General features: G+C 54.3%; 1 protein-coding gene across 35 annotated transcripts in view; it reads left to right on the top strand.

Annotated features, from left to right (window-relative positions):
- Positions 1 to 25,728, top strand: part of TSNARE1 (t-SNARE domain containing 1) — a 144,504-nt gene that overhangs the window by 81,612 nt on the left and 37,164 nt on the right. For 28 of the 35 annotated variants that reach the window (XR_008626525.2, XM_063606945.1, XM_034966728.3 and 25 more), the window contains 3 exons: positions 8,431 to 8,521; positions 11,720 to 11,809; positions 12,300 to 12,356. Coding sequence is in view for 34 of the 35 variants with exons in the window: in XM_063606945.1 (XP_063463015.1) it covers positions 8,431 to 8,521; positions 11,720 to 11,809; positions 12,300 to 12,356 (238 nt within the window). In the remaining variant the exon portion in view is untranslated. Of the gene's footprint in view, positions 1 to 8,430; positions 8,522 to 8,619; positions 11,314 to 11,719; positions 11,810 to 12,299; positions 12,357 to 25,728 lie in introns of those variants that run through there. The other 7 variants (XM_063606951.1, XM_034966737.3, XM_055117020.2 and 4 more) reach the window with 3 other exon arrangements.

Raw genomic sequence — 25,728 nt, 5'->3', positions numbered from 1 at the left:
TGGCTCTTTGTGTAATCCTTTGAGGAACTGCCAGACTTTCCAAAGCAGCTGCCCCATTTTACACCCCCACCAGCAGTGTTGGAGGGTTCCTGTCTCCCCGCCTCACTGCCAGCACTTGTTGTTATATGTCTTTTGGATGTGGCTATCCTAGTGGGTGCGAAGTGGGGTCTTGTGGTGATCTCATTTGCATTTTCCTGGTAATTGAAGGCTTCAAGCATCTTTTCATCTGCTTGTTAGCCATTTGTATATCTTCTTGGAAGGAATGTCTATTCAGATCCTTTGCCCATGTCCTGATCGGGTATTTTTCTTTTTACTGTTGAGTTGATTCCTTCTAGAAGTTTCCTCCTGCTGTGCAGCCCATGCTCTCCAGGTCCTTCACTGGTGCTGGTTCCTCATCCCTCGCATGCTCTCCGGGGCCCTCCCCTTCACTGGTGCTGGTTCCTCATCCCTCTCATGCTCTCCGGGGCCCTCCCCTTCACTGGTGCTGGTTCCTCATATGTCTCATGCTCTCCGGGGCCCTCCCCTTCGCTGGTATTGGTTCCTCATCCGTCTCGTGCTCTCCGGGGCCCTGGCCTTCGTTGGTGCTGGTTCGTCATCCATCTACTCCAGCCTCTTTTCCTCTCTGACCTCCTCCCCTCCCTTGGTGGTGTTGCATATCCCACAGCTCGGAATCCCTCCTCAGTGGGGCCCCAGAACCCCAGGTGTCCCTCCAGCCCTGCCACCTTCTCGCCTGCTAACTTAGGGTCCTTCTGGACTGACCTGGGGTCTCCCTGTTAGTCCCAGGCCAAGGAAGGGACCTCCAGGACCCCACCCCACCCTGCCCTCACCGGTCATGGGCTGGCCTGTCCACTTCTCTTGAGCTGCCCCGTGTCCACGCACTTCTCACCACCTCTCCACCTCCTGGTCCAGGCCCAGCCTTGGCCCCTGGGCTCCTGCACTGTCTCCTCTTGGCCTCCCCACCCCTAGTCTTGCCCCCGACGGTGGATTGTCCATGCAGAGCTCAAAGCAATCTTTAAAAATGTGGATCTGATCACATCAGTTCCTGCTCAGGATGTTCCACTGGCCTCCCTCCCCGTAAAGTAAAACCCAAAGTCTGTGCTGTGGCCTTTCAGGTCTGCCCAGCATGACCCTGACAACTGTAGACCTGTCTCATGGCCACACCACCCCCTCCAGCCCCACGGCCTCAGGCTTCTGCCCGTGCTGCCCTCTGCCGGCCTCACTTCCAGGCCCGCTCAGTCCAGGCCTTGCCGGCCCACTCGCCCTGGCCACCTCTTCCACCGTGGGCGGTCCCTGGGTCTGTGCACCAACACCACTGCGTTGTGTTGACTTGGGCATCACCCGCTCATGAAGCTGGGCCGTGGTCTACATGGAGTCACTCCTGGGGTGTTGCCAGGTCTAGGACGGGGCAGTGTACCTACTGGGAAAGGGCAGGAACCAGGAAATCAAACCAGCCCAGCCACAGGCTCTTCCCACAGCCCCCTCAGCCGAGGGACCGGCAGGGGCGTCGCAGTCACTAGGAACACGGACAGAGGGGCGGGAGTGCCGATTAACCACTCGAGTCTGGAGTGGGCAGCAGGGTGCCTTCCAGGGCGAGTGTGTCACCTGGAAGCTGGCATGGAGGCTGGGAGAGCTCAGGGCCCGGTGTCGGGGAGCCTGGGCTGGTCCTGACCCTACCTCTGCCCACTCCAGCTCACCAGCTCCAGCCTGCAGGTGCTTTTGTGACTCAGGGCCTTGTGTCTTCATCTGTAAAACACAGGTGGTCATGGGAGTAAATGAGCAGGTATGAGATATGCAGGACATGAGGTGCTTCTAAACGACATCTTAGGTAATGACAGGCAAATGCGAGAGCCTCCGTACTCAGGTCGGTTCCGGCCCCGGCAGACTAGGGCAGGGCGCTAGGGCAAATGGGCCTCAGGTGACACACCCCCCGGGCAGGCCTCGCAGACTCCTCAGTCACCTGACTGCTGGCAGCAACGGCACCACCTGGCTGGTAGTGCAGGAGCCGCCGAGCCGGGCAGCTGTGCAGACCTCGCACAGGAGTGCTGGGAGAGGGATGCTTGGGTCAGGTTTCCTGGACCCTGTAGCCGCCTGCCTGGCCTTTCACCAAAACCGTGCAGAGCTGGCTTTGTGGGGATACGTGGGTTTTGTAAAGCGGTCGTGGGGCTTCAGGTGCAGTTTGATGAAGGCTCCAGTTCACTTGGTTTCTTTTGGCTCTGCTGATGCATCAGATTCAATCTCAGGCCAGCTTCTCTTGAGGTGACAAATGGGTGTTATGGTTCCAGGCATTGCATCTGTATCCCACATTGAATGTGGAGAGATGGGCCCGCTCTCTCAATGTACAGCTAGCGTTTCCAGCTTTCTCTGCCTCACTTGGCTCCTGGCTGAAGCAGTCCAGGGCGGGTGAGGGTCACAGGTTCACTGACATGGGCCTCGCTGGTGTTGGGGTCATAAGACAGGTGCAGTCTCATCCGTCTCCCTGCACTGGATCCACTGCTGTTCCCCAAGCCATGCATGCTATGGTGATGGAGTGGGACCCCCTCCCTCGGTGGCTGTGAGGATGGATGGGGAAGTGAGACACAAGCGGGAGGGGCACTCTGTTTGTTGTTGTGGCAACTGCCTCGTGATGGCGAGTGGGAATGCTGACATCATCAGTCCATTTTCTAGTGAGGATGGTGACTCCCTGGCTCTGACAGTGTGAGCTCCCGTGTCCTTGGGCCAGGTGCCCTGCTGGTCCTGGGTTGCTCTGTTGCCCTTGCTGAGGCACCTCGGCCTTTGGAGCAGTGTCCAGCCTCAGATTGGAGTCGCCATTTCCCGGAGGAGCCCCCTCCAGTGGGACCCACACTTGGCCTTGCTGCCCCGTTGCCCCTCACGAGGCCTCCCCTTGCCAGCAGGAGTCTGCCTAAAAGTGCGTCTTTAGGATGTCTCTCATACTTTGGCGACAGGCAGAAGTTCCAGAGAGTCCCCGATGGCTCACCGTCCACTCTGGAGACCCAGGAGGTGGCCACGAGCTGTTCCTTGCCTCGCCTGCCCCATGCCACGGTGTTCAGCCAGCCACGCTGGTGCTGCCCCCCGTGCTGCCCAAACGCATCTCCTCCTCTCATACCCCTTTGTAACTCAGTATACATTTTAGAATCAGTTTGTCAATTATTATTTCTTTAAAAAAAAGCTTTCTATAATTTTTTGGGATTACCTTGAATCTGTGGATAAATTAAAGAACTGGCATCATAACAATATCGTCATCCAGCCCACAGACATGGCCAGGCTGGCCTTTCATAACAATATCGTCATCAGCCCACGGATGCAGCCAGGCCGGCCTTTCATAACAGTATTGTCGTCCAGCCCACAGACATGTCCAGGCCGGCCTTTCATAACAGTATTGTCGTCCAGCCCACAGACATGTCCAGGCCGGCCTTTCATAACAATATCATCCAGCCCACAGACACGGCCAGGCCGGCCTTTCGTAATAGTATCGTTGTCCAACCCACGGACACGGTAAGGCCGGCCTTTCATAACAATATCATCCAGCCCATGGACACGTACAGGCTGGCCTTTCATAACAATATCGTCATCAGCCCACAGAGACGGCCAGGCCAGCCTTTCGTAATAGTATCGTTGTCCAACCCACAGACACGGTAAGGCCGGCCTTTCATAACAATATCATCCAGCCCATGGACACAGCCAGGCCAGCCTTTCATAACAACATCGTCGCCCAACCCACAGGCACGGCCAAGCTGGACTTCCATAACAATGTCATCGTCCAGCCCACGGACACAGGCTGGCCTTTCTCTTATTTGTGTTCCTCTCCTCTCATTGGCTGCAACTCCATAGAAATATAAGAGACTTCTGTGTACTTCCTTGTATCCTGTGACCTGCATAGATTCACTCGCTGATTAGTTCCTGGAGCTTCTTTGTGGATTCCTTGGGATTTTCTATATAGATGTTCACGTCTCTATGACTGAAGACAGTTTTACTCTTCATTTTCAATCTTTATGCTTCTTAGTTCTTTCCCCCTTATTCCTAGGTAAACTTATAGTATGAGGAGTAAAGTAGTGAAAGCACGCATACCTGCCTCGTTCCACATCTTACGGGGAAGCATTCCGTCTTTTGCTCTAAGTATCCTAGATGTTTGTTTTGTTTTTTATTTAACAGCCTCTCTGTATCAGATTGAGGGAGTCCCCTTCTTTTTTCTAGTTAAGGAAACTAGGAACTAAACTAAAGGAAGTTTTAGTCTAAAATGAGTGTTGAATTTTGTCACATGCTTTTTCTGCATAATTTATTAAGATGTTTTTCTCCTTGTTAAATTTGCTCTGTTGATATGAGAATTACACTCACTGATGTTTGAATGTTGAACCAACCTTGTATCCTGTGGGTAAATGCCTCTTGGTCATGGTGTACTGTCTCTTTCATATATTGTTGAATTCGTTTTTCTAAAATTGTATTGAAGATTTTTGCTGCTGGGTTTGTGAGTGATATATGGGTTTCTTTCCTTTAGATTCTCTGTTTGGGTTTTGTTATCAGGGTAGTGCGAGCCTCATACAATGTGTGTCTCCTCTCTGTTTTCTAGGGGATTGCATGATATTGATATTGAAGCCTGTTGTGCCTGTGTATTTGCAGCAATGTTTTTAAGCACAAATTTACTTCTTGACATACATATAGAGCTATTTAGGTTTTCTATTTCTTTTTGAGTCAGTTTTGATATAATTCATGTCTTTTAAGGAATTTTTCTATTTCATCTTAGTTGTCAAATTTATGGGCCTGATATGATTTGTGTTTCCTTAATGTTCTTTTAATGTTGGATCTGTAGTCAGGCTCACTCTTTCATTCTTGATCTTGGTAATTTGCAAGTGTGGTTTTTTTTCCTCTTGACCTGTCTAGGCAGAGTTGGGTAATGTTTTGAATGCTTTTTTATTTTATTGTTTCTATTATTGGTCTGTTTCCTATTTTATTAATTATTGAACTTAACCTTTATTATCTCTGTTCTACTTCCTTTGTGTTTAATTTGCTGGCTTCATTAGGTGGACTTTCTGGACACTGATTTTATTTTTTCTTTTCTAATATAAGAATTTAAAGCAGTAATTTCCTTGTAAGTACTGTTTTAGCTGCATCCCTTAGCTTTGTGTGTGTGTTTGTTTAAAATGTATTTTCTGCTTGTTTGAGGTAGGAGGTACTGCCTGGTACCATGGCTGTAAGTGGAGGTCTCCTCTGGGCCTTTTATTAGGACGAGCATCATGGAAGGTGGCCCCTCTGCAGTGCTGTTCCGCCTGGCTGCCCTTCCTTGACTGGTGGCTCTCATTCCCCACTCCCTTCATCATGTCTTGGGTTTTCTGGTTGGCAACCTCCTGTTCCCACGATGGACTTGGCAGGGTGATCTGATGCCTGGGGTATTGCCAGGTTGGGTAAGGAGGCCTTGTTCACTTTGATCCTGCATGGTGCTAACAGTTTGTGAGGGAGGCACAAATGAGACGAGATCCTGCCTGGAAAGAGAAAAGCCTGACCCACTGCCTACAGGAAACGGGCTGCCTTCGTTCCAGCACTAATGGCTCCATGAGGATGTTTCAGTGGGGGCATGAGTGAGAGCCCCTGCCACATGGGAGTCTAGAGGAGTGGAGAGGTCAGCGCGGAGCAGAGAAAAGTGTGAGCTGTGACCTGCCTGGCCCTCCCAGGGGAGCTGTCTGGGCAGGTGTTGGTGCTGGGGGCGTTGCCCACGGTGGCAGCGTGACCACAGACAGCTGCTCCTGGGTCAGCAACTAGGGCTTGGTTGTCTGCATCTGGCCTAGGAAAATGTTAAGGCAGGCATTTGTCCGGCTCATTCAGGAGCAGCAGAGACTCATGGGCCAGGAGTGAAGTGAACCCAGGGGTGGTGTGGGGAGGTGAAGTTGCAGGTACAGGAGGCCGCCCACGTGGGCCTAGAACCTAGGGGTGGTGTGGGGAGGTGAAGTTGGAGGTGCAGGAGGGCAGTGTGGGGAAGTGGTCGGAGGTGCAGGAGGGCAGTGTGGTGAAGTGAAGTTGGAGGTACAGGAGGGTGGTGTGGGGAGGTGAAGTTGCAGGTGCAGGAGGGCGGTGTGGGGAGGTGAAGTCGGAGGTGCAGGAGGGTGGTGTGGGGAGGTGAAGTCGGAGGTGCAGGAGGGTGGTGTGGGGAGGTGAAGTCGGAGGTGCAGGAGGGCGGTGTGGGGAGGTGAAGTCGGAGGTGCAGGAGGGCAGTGTGGGGAAGTGGTCGGAGGTGCAGGAGGGCAGTGTGGGGAAGTGAAGTTGGAGGTGCAGGAGGGCAGTGTGGGGAAGTGGTCGGAGGTGCAGGAGGGCAGTGTGGGGAAGTGAAGTTGGAGGTACAGGAGGGTGGTGTGAGGAGGTGAAGTTGCAGGTGTGCAGGAGGGCGGTGTGGGGAGGTGAAGTCGGAGGTGCAGGAGGGTGGTGTGAGGAGGTGAAGTTGCAGGTGCAGGAGGGCGGTGTGGGGAGGTGAAGTCGGAGGTGCAGGAGGGTGGTGTGGGGAGGTGAAGTCGGAGGTGCAGGAGGGCGGTGTGGGGAGGTGAAGTCGGAGGTGCAGGAGGGCGGTGTGGGGAGGTGGTCGGAGGTGCAGGAGGGCGGTGTGGGGAGGTGAAGTCGGAGGTGCAGGAGGGTGGTGTGAGGAAGTGAAGTCGGAGGTGCAGGAGGGTGGTGTGGGGAGGTGAAGTTGCAGGTGCAGGAGGGCGGTGTGGGGAGGTGAAGTCGGAGGTGCAGGAGGGTGGTGTGAGGAGGTGAAGTTGCAGGTGCAGGAGGCCACCCGTGTGGTCTTAGAGCAGTGCTAGAGGGACTTTGGCTTTGACCGGAATGAGATGTGGAACTGTTGGTGAGCTCTGAGGTTTGGACTGGCAAGATCTGAACTGTCTTTAGCAGAATCGCTCAGGCCTGCTGTGCACAGAATGTGAGGGGATGCAGTGGTGAGTGGGCCGGGGATGGGAGGCCAAGTGGCAGCCCAGGGAGAGGGACAGGAGGCTGCGTGGCAGCCCAGGGCGAGGAGGGGACTGGTGGGAGCGGGGGTGAGGGGCACTCTGCTTCTGCATCCTTCTCACGGTGTCAAGCCAGTGGTTGGCCGAAGAGGCGTGTTTGGGAGCTGGAGGCACTGGAGGCTCTCCAAAGCCTCAGACGCCAGCCGCAGGAGGAGGCGGCCCTGACCAAGGCCCCGGGGAAGAAAGCTCCTGTCCCCGTGGTTCCCGCCTAGTCTGTAGTAACCTTATGGCTCCTTGACCTCCTTGGCCCACAGCCTCTCTAGCCTGCTGGGTGCCTGTTCTGGGGGGCAGTCTTACTCCTCTGTGTGCCACAGGCTCTGCCCGCCCAGGGTGGGTATCAGGAGGTGGGCCCCGCTCCTGTAGGCTTGGCCTGCAGTGGTGGTGCCAGGCTCGCTCCCACGTGTCGGCCCCAAGGCCTGCTTGGTGCAGGTCCTGGGTGATGCCTGAGGGGCCTGCAGGGGCCTTTTGGGCTGTACTTGAAAGGGTCACTGAGGCTCCCCAGTTTCCAGCAGGCCAGGGTCCTCCCTGCACTTGGTGTGTGTGCCTGCAGCCGGGCTGGGGTACCGTTGCCCTGGTGCTTCTCTCTCCAGGGATGGGGGTGGCGAACCCCAAGCGGGAGACAGGCTGGTCTTCCCAGTTGCTTTCGAGGTCATGCTTGGAACTGTAACCTGGGACTGTCCTGGCCTCCTTGTGTCTCCCTGGGTCTGGGTGTGAGAACCGTCTCACCTGGGGCCCCTCAGAGGTGTGCACCCCTCAGAGGTGTGCAGGGGGGTGGGGACTGCTGGCCTCCCTGGGCCATGGCACTGTTGCCCTGATTCTCCTGCTGGCTTTCCGAGGGGAGCTGACCCCGAGACGGGCCTTTCTGCAGGGAGGGCTCGTGGCTCAGCCTCCTGTCTGTGGGGTATTTGGGGGTGGTTGCGGCGGGGGAGCAAGGTGGTCCTCGCAGTGGCCGATTGGTGGGGCCCGGCTGCCACTGTTCTGGCTGGGCCACCCACCCCAGCCAGAGCTTACCTGCGCCGTCTCTCTCTGCCTGCCTTTCTGCCCCCACTGCCTCTTGCTGTGTGTCTGCCCGTCTCCCCCGTCTCTTGCTGGGTGTCTGCCCATCTCCCCCGTCTCTTGCTGGGTGTCTGCCTGTCTCTCCCTGTCCTGGCTCTTGGGCCCCCTCCTCTTTCTCTGTGGGAATCACCGCTGCTCTTGTCTCTGTTCCCTTCTCTCTTTCTCTGAGTCTTTGCCTCTTTCTGTTTGCTACCCTTTCCCTACTCTTGTTTTCCTCTCTGCTGTTTTCTCTGTCTCTGTGTGTCTCTCGGCCCTCTCTCCGCCTGTCCATCCATCTGTCTCTGTCTCCCCCACTCGGCCCGTGCGTCCCTGCTTGCTGCGTCCTTCTGGGCCCTTGCTCTCTGCTGCCTTCCTCCCCTGCCTTCGCTCCTGGCTCCTTCTCGGCCCCCAGGCACACGGCACAGCAGGAGACCAACAAGACCATCGCAGCCAGCGCCAGCTCCGTGAAGCAGATGGCCGAGCTGCTGCGCAGCTCCTGCCCGGTATGTTCCTGGGGTCTGGGGCTGGGAGGGAGGAGAGGAATGGACCCCTCTGCCTGTGATGAGAGCAGGGATGTCACACGAGGCAGGATACAGGGAGGCTGACGTGTGTGGATGGACACAGACTGGCCTGGCACCCAGCCTCCCGTGGCTCCATGGCTCAGAACCTGTGTGCAGTCATTCAGGCAGCAGCCGTGTGCTGACCACGTGCTGGGAGCTGGTGTGGCCACCCGGACTCTTGCTGTCCTTGGCTTATGCAGTAGTGGGGACAAGAGCACCCTGGGTCTTCCTGGCCAGGCCTTACTGGAAGCTGATGGCCCGCCATTGTTTGTTTCACCATCCTCTCCCCTGCTCTGCATCCCCTGCCCCTCTGCTGCATCCGCCACCCAAGGCCACCTGCACGTGCACCCTCCCTATCCCCTCACCTACCTTGGCGCCTTATCAGACGCATGGGCCTCAAGCCAGACATATGGCCGTGGCAGTGGCCATCAGCATACCCACCGCCACAGCCATCACTACCGTTCCGGCTCAGCTGCCCCAGGGCTGTTCCCTCGTTTCCACCCTGTCCCCAATTTTTTTTTGTGTTTTTGAGACGGAGTCTTGCTCTGTCTCCCAGGCTGGAGTGCAGTGGCATGATCTTGGCTCACTGCAGCTTCTGCCCCGAGGGTTCAAGTGATTCTCATGCCTCAGCCTCCTGAGTACCTGAGATTACAGGCGCCCGTCACCATGCCCAGCTAATTTTTGTGTTTTTAGTAGAGGTGGGGTTTCACCATGTTGCTCAGGCTGGTCTCAAACTCCCGGCCTCAAGTGATCCTCCCACCTCTGCCTCCCAAAGTGCTGGGATTACAGGCATGAGCCACCACGCCTGGCCCTGTCCCCACTTCTGACTGTCCCCACACCCTCCGCTCCACCACACCAGGTCAGTGCCCAGTTGCTGAAGATTGGAGGGTACTTGTGACAAAAGATTAAATACTGCTGAACCCTAAAATTTTACGGGGCAGGAGTCAGCAAGCTGCAGCCCGCTGGCCCGCACCCGCTTCATAAGCACAGTGTGAGCCTCTGGCTGTACCTGCTTCATGCATACAGTGTGAGCTGCTGGCTGCACCTGCTTCATACGCACAGTGTGAGCCGCTGGCCATACCCGCTTCATGCGTACAGTGTGAGCCGCTGGCCGCACCTGCTTCATGCATACAGTGTGAGCCACTGGTCGTACTGGATTAACGCGTAGTGAGAGCCACTGGCCATACCCGCTTCACGCATACAGTGTGAGCTGCTGGCCGCACCTGCTTCACGTGCACAGTGTGAGCAAGACGCCAATCTGTCCCTGCCGTAGGTGCTGCCCATAGCTGCTCTCACTGCCTTGGGAGGGCTGGGGTTGCAAGTTCAGCCTGCTGCAGAGCCAGCAGCGTGGATCAGCCAGTCCTACAGGGGAAATGCATGTCGCCCTCCCTGTGGAAAATACACGTGACGTGGCCAGTGCCGCGTTGAGTGTGGTCAGCAGTGAGGAGTGAAGAGTTAGGCAGGCCGCAATGTGGTGAGGCTCAAAGACCACATGCCCCCACACAAGAAAACACACAGTGTGTGGTTCTGTTTGTGTGAAACATCCAGAAAATGCAATCTCTGGAGACCAAAAGTTGATGAGCAGTTGTCGGGGTTGGGAGCAGGGCTTGGTTTTGGGGTGCCTGCAGGCAGGCGCAGGGCCCTTTCTGGGGTGATGGGCATGTTCTAAAACTGGGTTGTGGGGATGGCTGTACAACTAAGAGTTACTGAACTCTACACTTAAAGCGGGTAGATTTTATCAGATCTAAATTAGTAATAAAACTTGTACTTAAAAAAGTAGAATCAGTTCAAAAGTTAGTTACACTAAAAAACTATAACAGAGGCAGCAGCCCCCTGTCCAGTGATGGGGTGGCCAGAGTCTCCCTAAAGGCAGATGACAGGAACACTGGGAGCTTTGTGCTGAGCGGCCTGGAGCCTTTCCATGCATGGGTCACTCCTCATAGCCATGGCTGCCCTGCAGGGACCACTCTGTGGGGACCGGGTGCTGCTCTGGCCTGTGCCCTCGGGCAGTGATGTCAGCAGCGTCATGACCAGGATCGACGCCTGTGTCTGACCTCTTCCTCTGTAGCTTTGTTCTCCATTCTCTGACTCAGGTGTGCCTGAGTCACTTATTCATTTACTCATTCATCCAAGAATACATGCTGGGTCCCTCTTACGGGAGGCGCCGCGCTTACGTGAGGTGCTGAGCAAGGCCCCACATGGTGGAGGGTTGCGATTCTGAGAGGCGTTTCTGTGGGGTGAGAGCAGAGCTGCGTGGTCCGCGCAGGCCGTTTCCTCGTGAAGCGAATGGCTGCTTCACGTGGCTTGGTGGGTGCACAGTCGGTGCCTACCACGTCTTTGACTCTGGGCCATGGACGCTTCGATGAGATGTAGTGCCTTCGACTGTGGGAAGAGGTCAAGGCTGTGGTAGGCTGCTCCCAGTGCCCCTCGGCTGTCAGAGGTTCACCCCAGACCAGCCCGCCTTAGCCTTGGCTCTCTCCAATCCTCCGATAGCCACGGGGTGGGTGCTGGGAGGAAGCTGTGGGCTCCTTGGTGCTGCTGCTGGTGGGTGGTGTCCACGGTGAGCCAGAGCAATGAGGCGGGCCCCAGGGCTGCGTGTCCAGCCCCACCCCGGCTCCGTGCTTCTCCAGCTCCAGCTCTGAAGCAGGTGCCTGGTGGGCGCTGAGGTGTGGTGGCGAACATCCCAGCAGGAAGGAACTGGGGTCGGTGGACCCTGGAGGCCACGGAGAGCCCAGGTACAGGCGAGATGCTGGGGAGGGGGATGGTTCTGGCAGTGGCCCCGCCACCTATGTGACCACAGACAAGTCACTCGGGACTCAGGGCCACGACGTCCTGCGCTGTGGAGGAGGAGTCACAGTGCTGCTCGTGGAGGTGGTGTGGGGCCGGGTTTATGTGCCTTGGGTAGCTCCTGGCTCCGGCAGGTGGTGTTGACCCCTGCGCCGGATTTTGTGGTGATGGTGTCCCTGGGGACCCCGGGTGTGCCTGTGGAGATGACGGTGACACGGAGGGGAAGTAGTTGATGGCGAGCCCCATTCTGAGTGTGGGAAGGTGGGACATCGGTGCGGGAGGAGGTGTGGGTGGTGGGGGCTGCTGGGGCAGGGCCAAGCCTCCCATGCCGTGCCAGCTGTACCTTCTCTGCAGCAGGAGCGTCTGCAGCAGGAGCGTCCTCAGCTGGACCGGCTGAAAACCCAGCTCTCAGATGCCATTCAGTGCTATGGAGTGGTGCAGAAGGTGAGGTGCTGGTGGGGGCAGCGGGGGTCTGCAGGCCAGGTGGGGTGGGCCTCGGTTCCCGGAGCACTCTCATGGCTGTCTTGTCCCTGTGGGCCTGGTGCAGCCCCATCCCCAAAGGCAGAGAAGAGGGTCGTTCTTGCAGACAGTCTCCAGGCAGCCAGGATCCAGACTGTGCCTCAGGGCATGTGTCCTAGAGGACATTTACCTTCAAGAGCTGACCCACAGTAGCTCTGGGGAAGCAGGAAGAACAGGTCTCACCCTGCTCTGACAGGTGAGGAAACTGGGGCCCAGAGAGCTCCCATGCGTGGACAGAGGCCATCCAGCGACTCGCTGGCAGAGCTCAGCCCCAGCCCCGGCAGCCTCTTCTGGGAGTGGCAGGCGTGTTGTGCTGCACCGTCGTCCAGAGCCCTGCGCTCAGCTGACCATTTCTTCTCCCTTCCCCACCTTTTTTGCTCTTCTTATCTTTCTTCTCTTGCCCTTTTTTCAACAGAAAATTGCAGAAAAGTCCAGAGCGCTGCTTCCCATGGCGCAGAGGGGCAGTAAACAGGTGGGTGCCGAGTACTGACCATGGTCAGTGGCTGTTAGGGGACAGCCCAGAATCCGCTGCCATCTGTGCTCCATGGAAGGGCGGGGAGGGCCAAGGGCAGGGGTGTCATCTGAGGGGCGCCCTGAGGCACAGCCTTGAAAACGTGGGCATTTTGACCTTTGGGCCCTGGCACAGTGCCTGACAAGGGCTCAGCTCCCAAAGAATGACTGCGGACGGTTCCATGTGCTGGGCAGGACTCACAGGTCAGACCAGCTCTCCTGCTGAGAGCCACTGTAAAACCTGGGTTAAAACACACACACACACGTGGCCAGGTGCGGTGGCTCACGCCTGGAATCCCAGCACTTTGGGAGGCCTAGGTGGGCAGATCACCTGAGGTCAGGGGTTCAAGATCAGCCTGGCCAACATGGAGAAACCCCATCTCTACTAAAAATACAAAAATTAGCTAGGCGTGGTGGCGAGCACCTGTCATCCCAGCTACATGGGAGGCTGAGGCAGGAGAATTGCTTGAACCCAGGAGGCAGGGCCGAGGTTCCAGTGAGCCGAGATCGCGCCACTGCATTCTAGCCTGGGCGACAGAGTGAGATTCTGTCTCAAAAACAAAAACAAAAACAAAAAACACAGGCACATGCACACAGAAAAATGCACACGTAGATGCACACAGACATGCAGACACTCAGATAAACACAGATGCACAGAGATAAACACACAGAGACACAGACATGCAGAGACTTGCAGAGACAGAGCTAGAGACACACATACACAGAGACATACAGATAAACACAGAGACACATGCAGATAAACACAGATGCGCAGACACATGCAGATAAACAGACATGCAGACCCATGCAGATAAACACAGACATGTAGACACATGCAGATAAACACGCAGAGACACAGATAAACACAGACATGCAGACACATGCAGATAAACAGACATGTAGACAACATGCAGATAAACACTCAGAGACACATCAACAGACACGCAGACACATAAACAGACACGCAGACACATGCAGATAAAGAGACATGTAGAGACACACAGATAAACACGCAGAGACACAAACATGCAGACACAGATAAACACAGACACATGCAGATAAACACAGACATGCAGACCAATGCAGATAAACACAGACATCTAGACACATGCAGATAAACACAGACACGCAGACACGTGCAGATAAACACAGACATGTAGACACGCAGGTAAACACACAGAGACACAGATAAACAGACATGCAGACACACATGCGGATAAATGCAGACACACGGATAAACAGTCACGCAGACATGAAGAGACGCAGATAAACACAGACACGCAGACACATGCAGATAGACACCCAGAGACACACAGATAGATGCAGACATGCAGACACACATGGATCCAACATGGGGGGAACATGGGAGCAGCTGGGAGCCAGGCCTAGAGAGGCATGCGTTCCCAGATCACTCAGGCTCATCATCACTGCCTTCTCACCCCCAGGACATTTGCCAGCTTGTGTCTCAGCTTATCGAGACTGAACAGCAGTGGTGGCTTATAGCTTTAGTGGTCTTACTGGGCTGGAGAGACAAAAATTAGAGTTCAGGACCCTTAGGAATAAAACCCTAGAGCACAAGGGGATTGCAGCACTTGGTCCGTTTTCCCCTTGAGGCAGGCCTTTGCTGATCCATATTCGCTGGTGTGTGCATGATGTGAGAGTGTAAGAAGTCAAGCAACAAGTACTTTACAGGAAAAGCTGGACAGAAATTGGAGTACCCTCAGAGTACTAAGAAGACGGAAGGTGGATTTTAAGGCCCACCCCGGAGGAGGGACTGTTGTAAACACGAGTTCTGCTTGAGACCATGAGAGAGGAAGGTAAACCAGAAGCAGACCAGCCCTGACCAGCCAAACCTAAAGTATAGCCTGGAATCATGCCTATGTTGTCTCTCCAAAGACAGAGGACAATCCCATGAGAGGAAGGTAAACCAGAAGCAGACCAGCCCTGACCAGCCAAACCTAAAGTATAGCCTGGAATCATGCCTATGTTGTCTCTCCAAAGACAGAGGACAATCCCATGAGAGGAAGGTAAACCAGAAGCAGACCAGCCCTGACCAGCCAGACCTAAAGTATAGCCTGGAATCATGCCTATGTTGTCTCTCCAAAGACAGAGGACAATCCCATGAGAGGAAGGTAAACCAGAAGCAGACCAGCCCTGACCAGCCAAACCTAAAGTATAGCCTGGAATCATGCCTATGTTGTCTCTCCAAAGACAGAGGACAATCCCATCATCTAGAATCTCTGCAGTTTTTCATACAGTGTTTGGGATTTAAGCCAAAGTCATCAGGCATCACAGGTAACAGGATCCAATGACTAAAGCCAAGGAAAAACAGGAAGTAGAAACTGACCAACAGGTGATGCAGATGTTCAAATAGTTGGTTGGACACTCAGCTTATAGGTTGAGCATCCCTAAGTTAAAACTTCAAAATCCAAAATGCTCCAAAATCTGAAACTTGTTGAGCCAACCTGACGCACAAAGGAAATGCTCATTGGAACATTTAGGTTTTTGGATTTTTGATGAGAAATGTTCATCCAATAAGTACAATGCAGATATTCCAAAATCTGAAAATAAAATCCAAAATCTGAAAACAAGTTCAAAATCTGAAACACTTCTGGTCCCAGGCATTCCGGATGAGGGATATTCAATCTGTGTTATTAACATGTGAAAGGAAATAGTAAATGGTATAGACTTTTACCAGAGAACTTACATTTTATTTTAAAAAGGGAGTTCTGGTATTGAACAATATAATTAAAATTAAGAATTTAGTGGGTTAGCTAAATCTCCACATAGACAAAGCAGAAAAAAGGATTGGTGAATTAGAAGGCTGGGCATAAGAAAACTTATATTGAAATGCAAAAGAAAAAATGATAGAAAATCTAAAGAATATAGAGTCCTAGATGAACAGGAGAGAGAGAAAATGGATAGAAATAATATTTGAAGAGGTAACGATTGAGAGTTTTCCAAAACTGTCCAAATACTTCAAGTCACAGATTCAAGAAGCTCTATGAATAGATAAATTTCTCCTTTGAAAAAACCACCCTTGCCAGGCGTGGTGGCTCATGCTTGTATCCCAGCACTTTGGGAGGCCGAGGCGGGTGGATCACCTGAGGTTGGGAGTTCGAGACCAGCCTGACCAACATGGAGAAACCCTGTCTCTACTAAAAATACAAAATTAGCCGGGTGTGGTGGCACATGCCTGTAATTCCACCTACTCGGGAGGCTGAAGCAGGAGAACCACTTGAACCCGGGAGGCAGAGGCTGCGGTGAGCCGAGATTGTGCCATTGCACTCCAGCCTGGGCAACAAGAGCAAAACTCCATCTCAAATTAAAAAAAAAAAAAAAACTAGAGAGCCTGAGGCAGGAGAATTGCTTGAATCTGGGAGGCGCAGGTTGCAGTGAGCCAAGATTGCCATTGCACTCCAGCCTGGGCAACAAGAGCGAAACTCCGTCTCAAATAATTAAAAAAAAAAAACACCCTTGGCTGGGTGCAGTGGCTCACGCCTATAATCCCAGCACTTTGGGAGGCCGAGGCAGGTGGATCACTTGAGGTCAGGAGTTTGAGTCCAGCCTGACCAACATGGTGAAACCCTGTCTCTACTAAAAATACATAATTTTTGTCGGGTGTGGTGGCAGGCGCCTGTAATCCCAGCTACTCAGGAGGCTGAGGCCGAGAATTGCTTGAACGTGGGTGATGGAGGTTGCAGTGAGCTGAGAGCACGCCATTTCATTCCAGCCTGGGGGACAGAGCAAAACTGTCTCAAAAAAGAAAAAACAAAAACAAGCAAAAACACCCTTGGTCATAGCATGATAAAAATTTGAAAACCAAAGGCAAAAATAAAATCTTAGAAAAGCAGATTCAAACTAGAAAAAAAATGTTAAGAGCACATTAAAGTCAGAGAAAAAAGTCACATGATTTTAAAGGGACAAGACTGACACCTGACTTTCTTAGAAGAAACGATGGAATCCAGAAGACAGTGGAAATGTGCCTTCAAAACGCATGAGAAAAATAATCTCCAGCTGCACCCTGGGGAAGACATGCTTCAGAAATAAAGGTGAAGTGAAAACAGTTTTAGAGGCACAAAAACGAGAGAACTCCTCATCAACAGAACCCCCTCCACGTGGAAAAGGAGTGATCTCAGAGGGAAGCGTGTCCCGGAGGAGGGAGTAAGGGACAATGGAAACAGCTGATGTGGCTGCGCCCAGGTTAACGTCGACGGTGGAACGGTGATGATGAGGACTGGCGGGCTTCAGATTATGGTCAGGTGTGTGCTGTTGACAAAATGGCCCAGAAGACAGAGGGGAGGCAAATAGTGTTAAAGTGTCATGATGTCCTCGCATCATCAGAGAAGTAACATACACGTCGAGGGCAGACTGAGTAAGCATTACGTAGGAATATATGCAATTACTAAGGCAGAAATTAACAAAATATAAAACACGTTCAGTAGGCAAGTTAGCAAAGCCAAAATAATTGGCTCTTTGAAAGGGTTGTTAAACCCCTACAAGATTAATCAAGATAGAAAAAGAAAATACAGATTACCAGTTGTCAGAATGAAAATGGATAGATCATTACCAGTCCTTACACATTAAAAAAAGAAAAACGCAGGGATGTTATAAACATCAATAAATTTGACAACTTAGAGGAGACTTTTTTTTTTAGAAAACAATTTACCAAGAGGTACAGAAAATCTGGGATGTTTAATATTTATTAAAAAATTAAATCCATAATTTAAAAATATCCCACAAAGAAAACTCTAGACCTCAATAGCTGTATGGGTGAATTCAGTCCCATATTTGAGCAGTAGCTAGCAGCAGTTTACACACGCTGTTACAGAGAATACGGCAGGAGGAAGCACACCTTGCCTGCCTCATGAGGCCCCAGTACCTTGATTTCCAGATTCTTATGAGGTTCCCAGGAAGGAAAATAACATGCCCGTCTCTCTTATGAACATAGACACAAAAGTCCTAAATATTAGTAACTTCAATCTAGCAATCTGTGAAAGGATGATCCATCATTATAAAGTGGGCTTTATTGTAGGGATGCAGGATTGATTTGCATTCAGAGTCTGGGTGTGATTCACCACGTAATACAGAATAAGTGAGGAAATCTGTACAGGTCATTTCAACAGATAGAAAAAAGCACTCGATAAAATTCAGCACTCAAGGAGGCTAAAAAACTCTTGGCAAACTAGGAATAGATAGGAATGCCTTTAATCTGCCAGAAGGTATCTTCAAAAACCCTACAGTTAACGTTAGACTTACTGAGGGATGTTAACATCTTTTCTCCTAAGATAGAAGATAAAACTAGGGCATCTAGTACTGTGGTTTCTGTTCCCCATTGTGCCAGAAGTTGTATCCAGCGCAGTATGGCATGAAAAAAAAGAGTAGGATTGAGAAGAAACTGTGTTTCATAGACAGTGTGATTATGTCCATGGAAAATCCGAACGCACCTGTAGCGTGCTGTCAGAATTCATCAGTGAATGCGGCAGGACAGGTCACTAGACAAGAAGACGTTGTGTATGCTGACAAAAGACAGTTTGGAGAGGAAATTTAAAGACTGATATAATAAATTTATTACAATAGATAAATTTCTTCAAAAAATTCTATGAAGAGCGGTTTAAGGCCTCTACATTAAAAAACATGCCACATTACTGAGAGAAATGACAGATGACCTAAACCACGGAGGGGTTGCTGTGCTTACGGAGATGTCAGCTCTCACCCAGTGGATGATCTAAACCATGGAGGGGATACCATGTGTGTGGAGATGTCAGCTCTCACCCAGTGGATGATCTAAACCATGGAGGGGATACCATGTGTGTGGAGATGTCAGCTCTCACCCAGTGAATCTGTAGGCTCAATACAATCCCAATAAGGTTCCAGCAGGTTTTCAGTGTGTGTGTGTGTGTGAACTGTCAAGCTGATTCCAAAATGTATATGGAAATATGAAAGACCCAAGATAGCAAAGGCAATTTTGAAGAAGAACGAAAGGGATTTATACTATCAGGTATTGGAACACACTATAAAGCACAGAAATGAAAACAGTGTGGTGTTTGTGTGAGGCTAGACACACCAGCCCGTGGACACACCAGCCTGTGGACACACCAGCCCGTGGACATACCAGCCCACGGACACACCAACCCATGGGACAGGGTGGAGACTGGACACAGACCACACGTATGTGGCGGCTGGGTTTGTGGCCGAGGTGGACTGCCCTGCCACGGGAGGTGGGTGAGTCATTCAGAGCTTGATACGGATCACTCAGATGTTTGAACTGGAAAAAAAGGACCCTTTGCAAACGTCAGCTCACCCTGTGCAGAAAGCACTTCCAGCTGGACTACAGACCCACGTGTGAAAGATAAGGCAGTAGCACATCCAGAAGGCACCATGGGAGGCTCCCCTGACGCCTTCACGGTGGACAAGTATTTCTTACACAGACGCACAAGTGCCAACCGCAAAGGAGAAGGTCAACACATTTTGTTAAAATTATACCCCAGGAAGAGAGTGCAGCTCACAGCACAAGACAGGGCGTTTGCACAACACGTGTGAAAAGGACTTACATCCTTAATATATAAAGATATCTTACAAATCAACAAGGAAAGGGCAGACAACTCTATTGAAAAACAATGAAAGGACAGCAGCTTTCCACAGGCACCTCACAAGAGGATTCCGGTTGGCTCATAAGCCTGTGATTGTGTACTTGGCAACACGAGTCATCAGAAAAATGGCAAAGAAACCCATGATGGTAAATCACCACACACCACACCCACACAAATAACTAGAGCAAACATGAGTGAGAACCTCTGCAAAAGCCGGGCGTGGGCTGCGTGCAGGCGGTTACACTCATGCCTTTACTGGTGGGGTGTGCCTCTGCATCACCACTTTGGAACACTGTTCGAGAATATCAAGTCCAGCATTTTCTGACCTAGGATCTTGCAGTTCTGCCCAACAGACATGCATATTCAGTTGGCCCTTCGTATCCATGAGTTTCACATCCATGGATTCCACCACTCACAGACTGAAAATATTTTTAAAAGATGGCAGCTGTTCTGAACATGGACAGCCTCTTCTTTTCTTGTCATCGTTTCCAAAACAATACGGTAGAACAACTATGCTATTTACTACATAGCATTTACATCATATTAAATATTATAGGCAACCTAGAGGTGATTTAAATATATGGGAGGATATGCGTAGGTTGTATGAAAATACCAAGTCATTTTATATCAGGGACTTGCGCACCCACAGATTCTGGTATCTGTGGAAGTCCTCGGCCACTCCCCCGTGGAGACAGGACAACTGTGTGTTGACAGAAGTCACATGGGAGAATGCTCATAGCAGCCCCCACGCAGTGGCACAACCTGGAACACCGCCCAGTCTGACCAGCACGGAAAAGCAGCACCTGCTGAATTCATGCCACGGGGGACTCCACAGCAGCCAAAAGAGTGAGCTGTGGCCACCACGCCCACTGGTGATGTCTCGGACATAACACTGAGTCCAAGAAGCCTGAGACCCAAGGGGATAGACTGTGGGATTCCATTTCTGTAGTATTCAGAACCAGGCCCCACCGGTGGACAGTGTTAGAAGTTGGAACTGGGTTCTCCTCTGTTGGGGACCTGGGATGACAGGTGCTGGAGGGAGGCCCCGGGGGTCCTGGCCAGTGTCCTGTGTCTTGGCTGGGACATGTTTCCTTTGTAAGCAGTCATAGAGCTATATTCTTTGCACCTGGCATTGAAACACAGATGTATTGCCTTTCGGTAGAATTTTCTTTTAAAAAGGTGGGGAGTGGCCAGTAGTGCTTCTGAGAAATCATGGAAGGTTAGATTATTTCTAGGAATTTGCAAACTATAAATGATGAGATGATATGCAACCCTGTTCAACAAAAGGACTGTTGCCAAGTTGATGCTAGGCTGATGTGGGGGGACTTGGGGGCTGCTGCTCACAGGCCGGGCAGCCCTGGCAGGGGCGAGGGGCACTTGCTGCCTTCCCTGTCTCTCGCCTGTCTCCCCTGGGTGTGGGGTGAGCAGCTCAGCCTGTGTGGAGTTGGCGATCCTGGCTGTGGTCCGTAGTTTTCAGCTGGGTCGAGGGTCAGTCTCAGACCCAGCTTGGGCTCAGCCAGTGAGCAGCATCCCAGTCCCTGGGGCAGCATCAGGGCAATGGCCCCAGTGGCAGGTCATACTCTGTCTCTGCCGTCACTGGCCACCTCAGCCTACATTTCCACCACGACTTTGTGTGTCCCCAGCCGGGCTGCAGAAGTGAAGACCTGCTTCACTCTCACGGGCTGGCTGGAAATTGCCTAGACACGCCTCCATGTCTGAGGCACAGGGCTGGAGGTCGCCCCTTGTCTCTGGGTCCATTTCCCTTTGATTTAACTTGGGGCTGGGGGAAGCATTGCCACAGCCGTGTCCGTCCTGATGTTCTGGGCTTTGCCTCCAGAGACTCCACCAGTGAATAAATAGAGTCTGTTGCTGCTTGGAGGAAACAGTGAGCTATCTGGGGCTCCTGAAAAGACACCACCACTCCCTGTGTGAGCGCCTCTTGCTCTGGCCCCTGCCCTCCCTCGGGTCGGAGTGCATGAGAAAGTGGTCTCCTTCCCAGAGCCTTGGAGAGCCCGGAGCGCCGGCCTCGGGTCCCTGCTTTCTGAATGCCTGGCAGAGCGGAGTCTCTTCCCACGGGAAACCATGTGTGCCCTGTCTCCAGCACTCACGTTAGAGCATGTCTCTTCCCTACGTGTCGGAACAGGGACCCAGGCCCTGAGCCCTGTGGGGAGGAGAAAGCCGCCTTTGTCTATCTGCCTCTTGAGCTGGAAAACTATCACAGGGCCGTCCCCTCTGCGCTTGCCCCAGCACCTTGCCAGCAAATCCCTAATCCCAGCCTCGGAGCTCAAGACCCAAATTGGGCCTTTGTGGGGAGAATAAAGGAGCGCTTTGTGAGCCTTTCAGGAGGAGGCCGCGGAGGGACCCGGGCGTCTAAGCCATCTCTTCCTCCCCTGGCTTTTGTCCTGCACTGCTGGGGAGAGCGGCACCAGGCCCCCGATCCTCCCGCTGTGGAGGTGAGGGAGACCGAGCACCTGCGGGGTCTCCTCTGGCCCGCACCCCAGCCCTGCCGCCTTCCTGGGCATCCACACAGCTCGCACCCCAGCGCGACTGCCTTCCTGGGCATCCACACGGCTCGCACCCCAGCCCTGCCGCCTTCCTGGGCGTCCACACGGCTCGCACCCCAGCGCGACTGCCTTCCTGGGTGTCCACACAGCCCGCACCCCAGCCTGGCCGCTTTCCTGGGCGTCCACACGGAACCCCGTTTGCACCCCCCTCCCACCCCTGCGCCCTCCCCTATCCTCCTGAGCTTCCCCCTTCTCCACATGCAGGCGGTGGCATCAATCCCAAGGCACAGATCCGAGGCAGGTCTCCATGGGTGCCTGGCACCCTCTGCCCACAGCTCCTGGGGAGCTGTCACTGAAACCCCCAAGTCCAGGGAACATTGCACAGAACGTCCTGTGGTGCCTTCTCCACCTGGCCATCTCACTCGCCCGCATTAGCTGCCCTGGAGGGTTTCATCGTGGGAGGGAGCACATTTCCTCCAGCCCCCTCGCCTGTGGCTGTTTGCTGTCAGGGCCGAGGGCAGGCTCCTTCATCTCCGTCCTCGGGCACACCAGCCGGGCTGCCCCGGGGACCTCTTACCTCAAGAGTTTGTTATGTTTACCTGGGGGCTTTGACTTTACCCAGGCCACGGGACCCCAGTCAGTGGGGCTGTTGTAGGGCCTGTCACCGCTGGCAGGAGGAGGCTGTGCTCAACCGTCATGCTGCTCTCCAGGGGCGTGTATGGCCATGTCCCCCCTGGGAGGAACGTCTCTGCCCCGTAGCTCACAGCGTTGGGAAAAGCACAGCTCAACCTGGTTTCCCACCTGAGTCCGGAAGGTGGCATCTCATGGCATCTCTGCTGTATGCTGCAGCCTCGCATGCCTCACCTCGAGCTCTCCAGGCGATGCTAGGACGTGGTGAGGTCAGCTCCATCCCCTGGAAGTGAAGCTGGAGGCTCAGGGAAGCTGAGGACCCTCCCCAGGCCCACACAGGAAGTGAAGGGCAGTGTTCCTGAGCCCTCACACCTTAGGAGAGCCTTGTGCTCGGGCTCCTGGTGGAGTGAGGTGCACAGCTGCTGTGCTCTGCAGACATGAGGGGTCAGACCGTGTGGGTGGAGCTTGAGGGGCATAGACCACGGGGCTGTGAGTGCCACTGCTCCCATTCTACAGATGAGGACAGTGAGGCCCAGAGAAGGGCGTGACATGCCTGGGGCCTCACAGCCGGCACCAGTGCTGGGCCGGAACCTGAGCCCAGGCTCTTTCTGCAAGAGCCCCGGAAGCCTAGGGGCTGGAGCCGTAGGAAGGAGGCGTTGGGGTTGCTGGGCTTGGCGCGAGGCCAGCGCCTCCCTGGGCTCCCACCGCCAGGCACTGCTCACTTCCTCCCGCCCACTCCAGGAAGGGGAGGTGATAATTACCACCTTGGACGAGTTGTGCTTGTCAACAGATTTTTTAGATCTTTTATTTTATATTCATCTATCCACATATTTATTTATTTAAAGGCCTCTGCTAGCTTCTACCCGTGTCAGGGTGGTGTGTAGGAAGAAGCTGGCTTGGGAAGGAGAACCTGGCTAGGGCAGCCTCACCATCCCACCTGCAGGACCTGGGCAAGGTGCCCTTTAGACGAGGGTGGCCGTGCCCCTGCCGAGGGGCCTGAGGAAATGGGAGAAAGGAAGTAGCACCTAGCCTCATGCTGCGTCCCTCCTGGGGTGGCCGGTGCTGTGGCTGTTGGTCCTGTTGTCTCCAGCCTCATGCCACGTCCCTCCAAGGTTGCTGTGGCTGTTGGTCCTGTTGTCACCAGCCGTCTCGGCAGACTGTGGGGACTAGTGAGGTCGCCCCGTCCTGGATGCAGTCATACCAGCATACAGCCCTCCTAGCCTCGCACCTGCCTGGGGTGGCTTCTGCCAGAAACGCAATGAAGTGCTTGTTTGTAGATCCACTGGTTCGGTGCCCAGCCGGGGTTCATCTGTCTGTATTTGGTTGTCACCTGTCCATCTGCTCCAGTCCCAGTGCCTGGCATAGGGTGGGTACCATGGGCCCCCCATGGGTGTTCCTGGAAAGAAAAGCATGTGAGACGGGGCGGAGCCCTCCGTCTCCTGTGTGGTGTCTGGGGTCTTCCTTCCAGCGGCCAAGGCGCAGTCCTCTCCCCACCTTGGCCAAGAGAGGGTTCTCGGGCCTCAGGAGGCGGGGCACCTCGCTGGGCCCTGGGCATAAACGGGACCCAGCCTGGGTGGTTTTTGGGAGCAGCACCTGCTGGGAAGCCAGGCGGGGCCAGTGACTGCTCCAGGGGAGGTGATCCCCCCCCCATCCCGGGAGGCCTCCCCAGGAGCGCTCACAGAGCTTCCTCTGGCCTGGGGTCTCTGCACGTGCCCACCCTGAGCTACACGGCATGGTGAGGCAGCTTTCAGTTTGGGAAAGGGCAGAAGATGAGCAAGTTGCAGCCTCTACAGCTTCCTTGCAGGGCGACTGAGGTTATAGTCCCCGAGCACTGGGGGAGCCGGCAGAGCAGGTCCTGTGAGCCAGGCTGCCCTGCAGCCCATGTCCCCAGATGCCCACACACATGGGAGGGGCATGGCAAGAGCTCTGGACGTGAGTGGGATGGGTTGGGGTGGCAGCTGTACCCCTAGTGCCTCCATGCCTAGCGCTGACGGAGGATCCTTCACCGTGCCTTGCCTCCTGGCCTGCATGGCCAGCTGCTCTTGGTGGACAGTGCTGTCCCTAGGCACAGCGGAGGCCAGCAGGGTCCAGTGGGGAGAGATGAGGCAGAGAGGTTGCCTGCACCCCAGGTCTAGCCTGGATTCATTCCCAGTCAGTTCCACACATTGCACCCAGATCTCATGCCTAGGGCGACACCTAGGCAGGGCCCTGTGCCCTCAGAGGCTAGGACCTGGCAAAGCTGTCCACACTGCCTGAGGGCCCTGATGAGCAGAGGCGCAAAGCTGGCTGGGACCCCGTGCTTTGCGGGGCCTTTCCCAGACCTGGGAGAGGACGTTGATTATGTTCCCCGCAGAGGGCTGGGGAGACGGGGGTGGGGACAGCAAGGGAGGGGGCCTGTGGCTGAGTCCCTGGCTCTGGTGTGAGCTGGGCAGCCCCCATCCTGAGAGTCCTGTCCCAGCAGGGGCTCTGATCCAGGCCCAGCAACTGTGCCTCCTGCCCCGCTGCCACAGAAGGCCCCGAGGCATCGGGACCGGCACAGCCCCCACCTCTGTCAGATCCTCCTCTCCAGACATGTGGTGACACCTACTGGGCCAAGACCAGCGGCCGGACGAGTCAGCTGGGAGAGCACCTGCCTGGGCAGGCAGGGTGGTCCGAGGATTTGTGTCAGGGGGTGTGTGTGGGCACAGCATGAGTGAAGCTGAGGGGAAGCTGGATCTGGGGGCAGGGCTGAGGGCACCATGGGTCTGCTCCTGAGGGCTGCAGGAGCAGCAGCCTGGCCAGGTTTGCTGAATTGCACGTTCACTGCAGAGTGGCTTGGGTGGCTGTGAACTCCCTGAGTCTCCCATATGGTGGGTGGGGGGTCATTACGGTGCCCCAGGAGCATGAGGAGCAAGTAAAGGTAGCAGTGGCCAGCGTGGCATCAGTGGGCCTGGCACACATGGCACTGTTCGTTGTCAGCCATCCCCACCGCTGTCGCCTTGTCCTTGCGCTCACCGAACCTTGATGTGTGTCTGAGGGCAGGCGCTGCTGCAGAGCCCCATGGGCTCGCCCTGGTTTAGCATGGCGCCAGCCCCACCTCGCTCTGCCTCAGTGTCCTCGGCTGTTGTGGAGGCCCTGGCTCCTCCCTGCAGGGTTTTCAGGAAGATCAGGGGGCACGGCTGAGTGGAGCAGGTGCTCGTGGTGAGGCCGGTCCTGGCCAGGCCGCCACCTCAGTTTTCTGCTCTGCCCATTCTCGGTGCCTTTTCCTGTCTCCCTTTTTCCCTCACACACACACAATGTCACATGGTCACACATCCCACAACCACACAGGCACTCACAGTCACACATGCATAACCACACACACCTTCCTAAGGTGAAGGAAGGCCCGCTGGCATGGGCAGGGCAGGTGGGGGCACTGCGGGCTCCTGACGGGAGGGGAAGGAAGGCCTGCTGGCATGGGCAGGGCAGGTGGGGGGCACTGTGGCCGGGCTCCTGATGGGAGGGGAAGGAAGGCCCGCTGGCATGGGCAGGGCAGGTGGGGGCACTGTGGGCTCCTGACGGGAGGGGAAGGAAGGTCTGCTGGCATGGGCAGGGCAGGTGGGGGGCACTGTGGCCAGGCTCCTGACGG

The sequence above is a fragment of the Pan paniscus genome, chromosome 7 (assembly GCF_029289425.2).
Source record: "Pan paniscus chromosome 7, NHGRI_mPanPan1-v2.0_pri, whole genome shotgun sequence".
Classification (NCBI taxonomy): domain Eukaryota; kingdom Metazoa; phylum Chordata; class Mammalia; order Primates; family Hominidae; genus Pan; species Pan paniscus.
The sequence above is the reverse complement of the archived record's forward strand: the minus strand, read 5'-3'. Positions and strand labels throughout refer to the sequence as shown.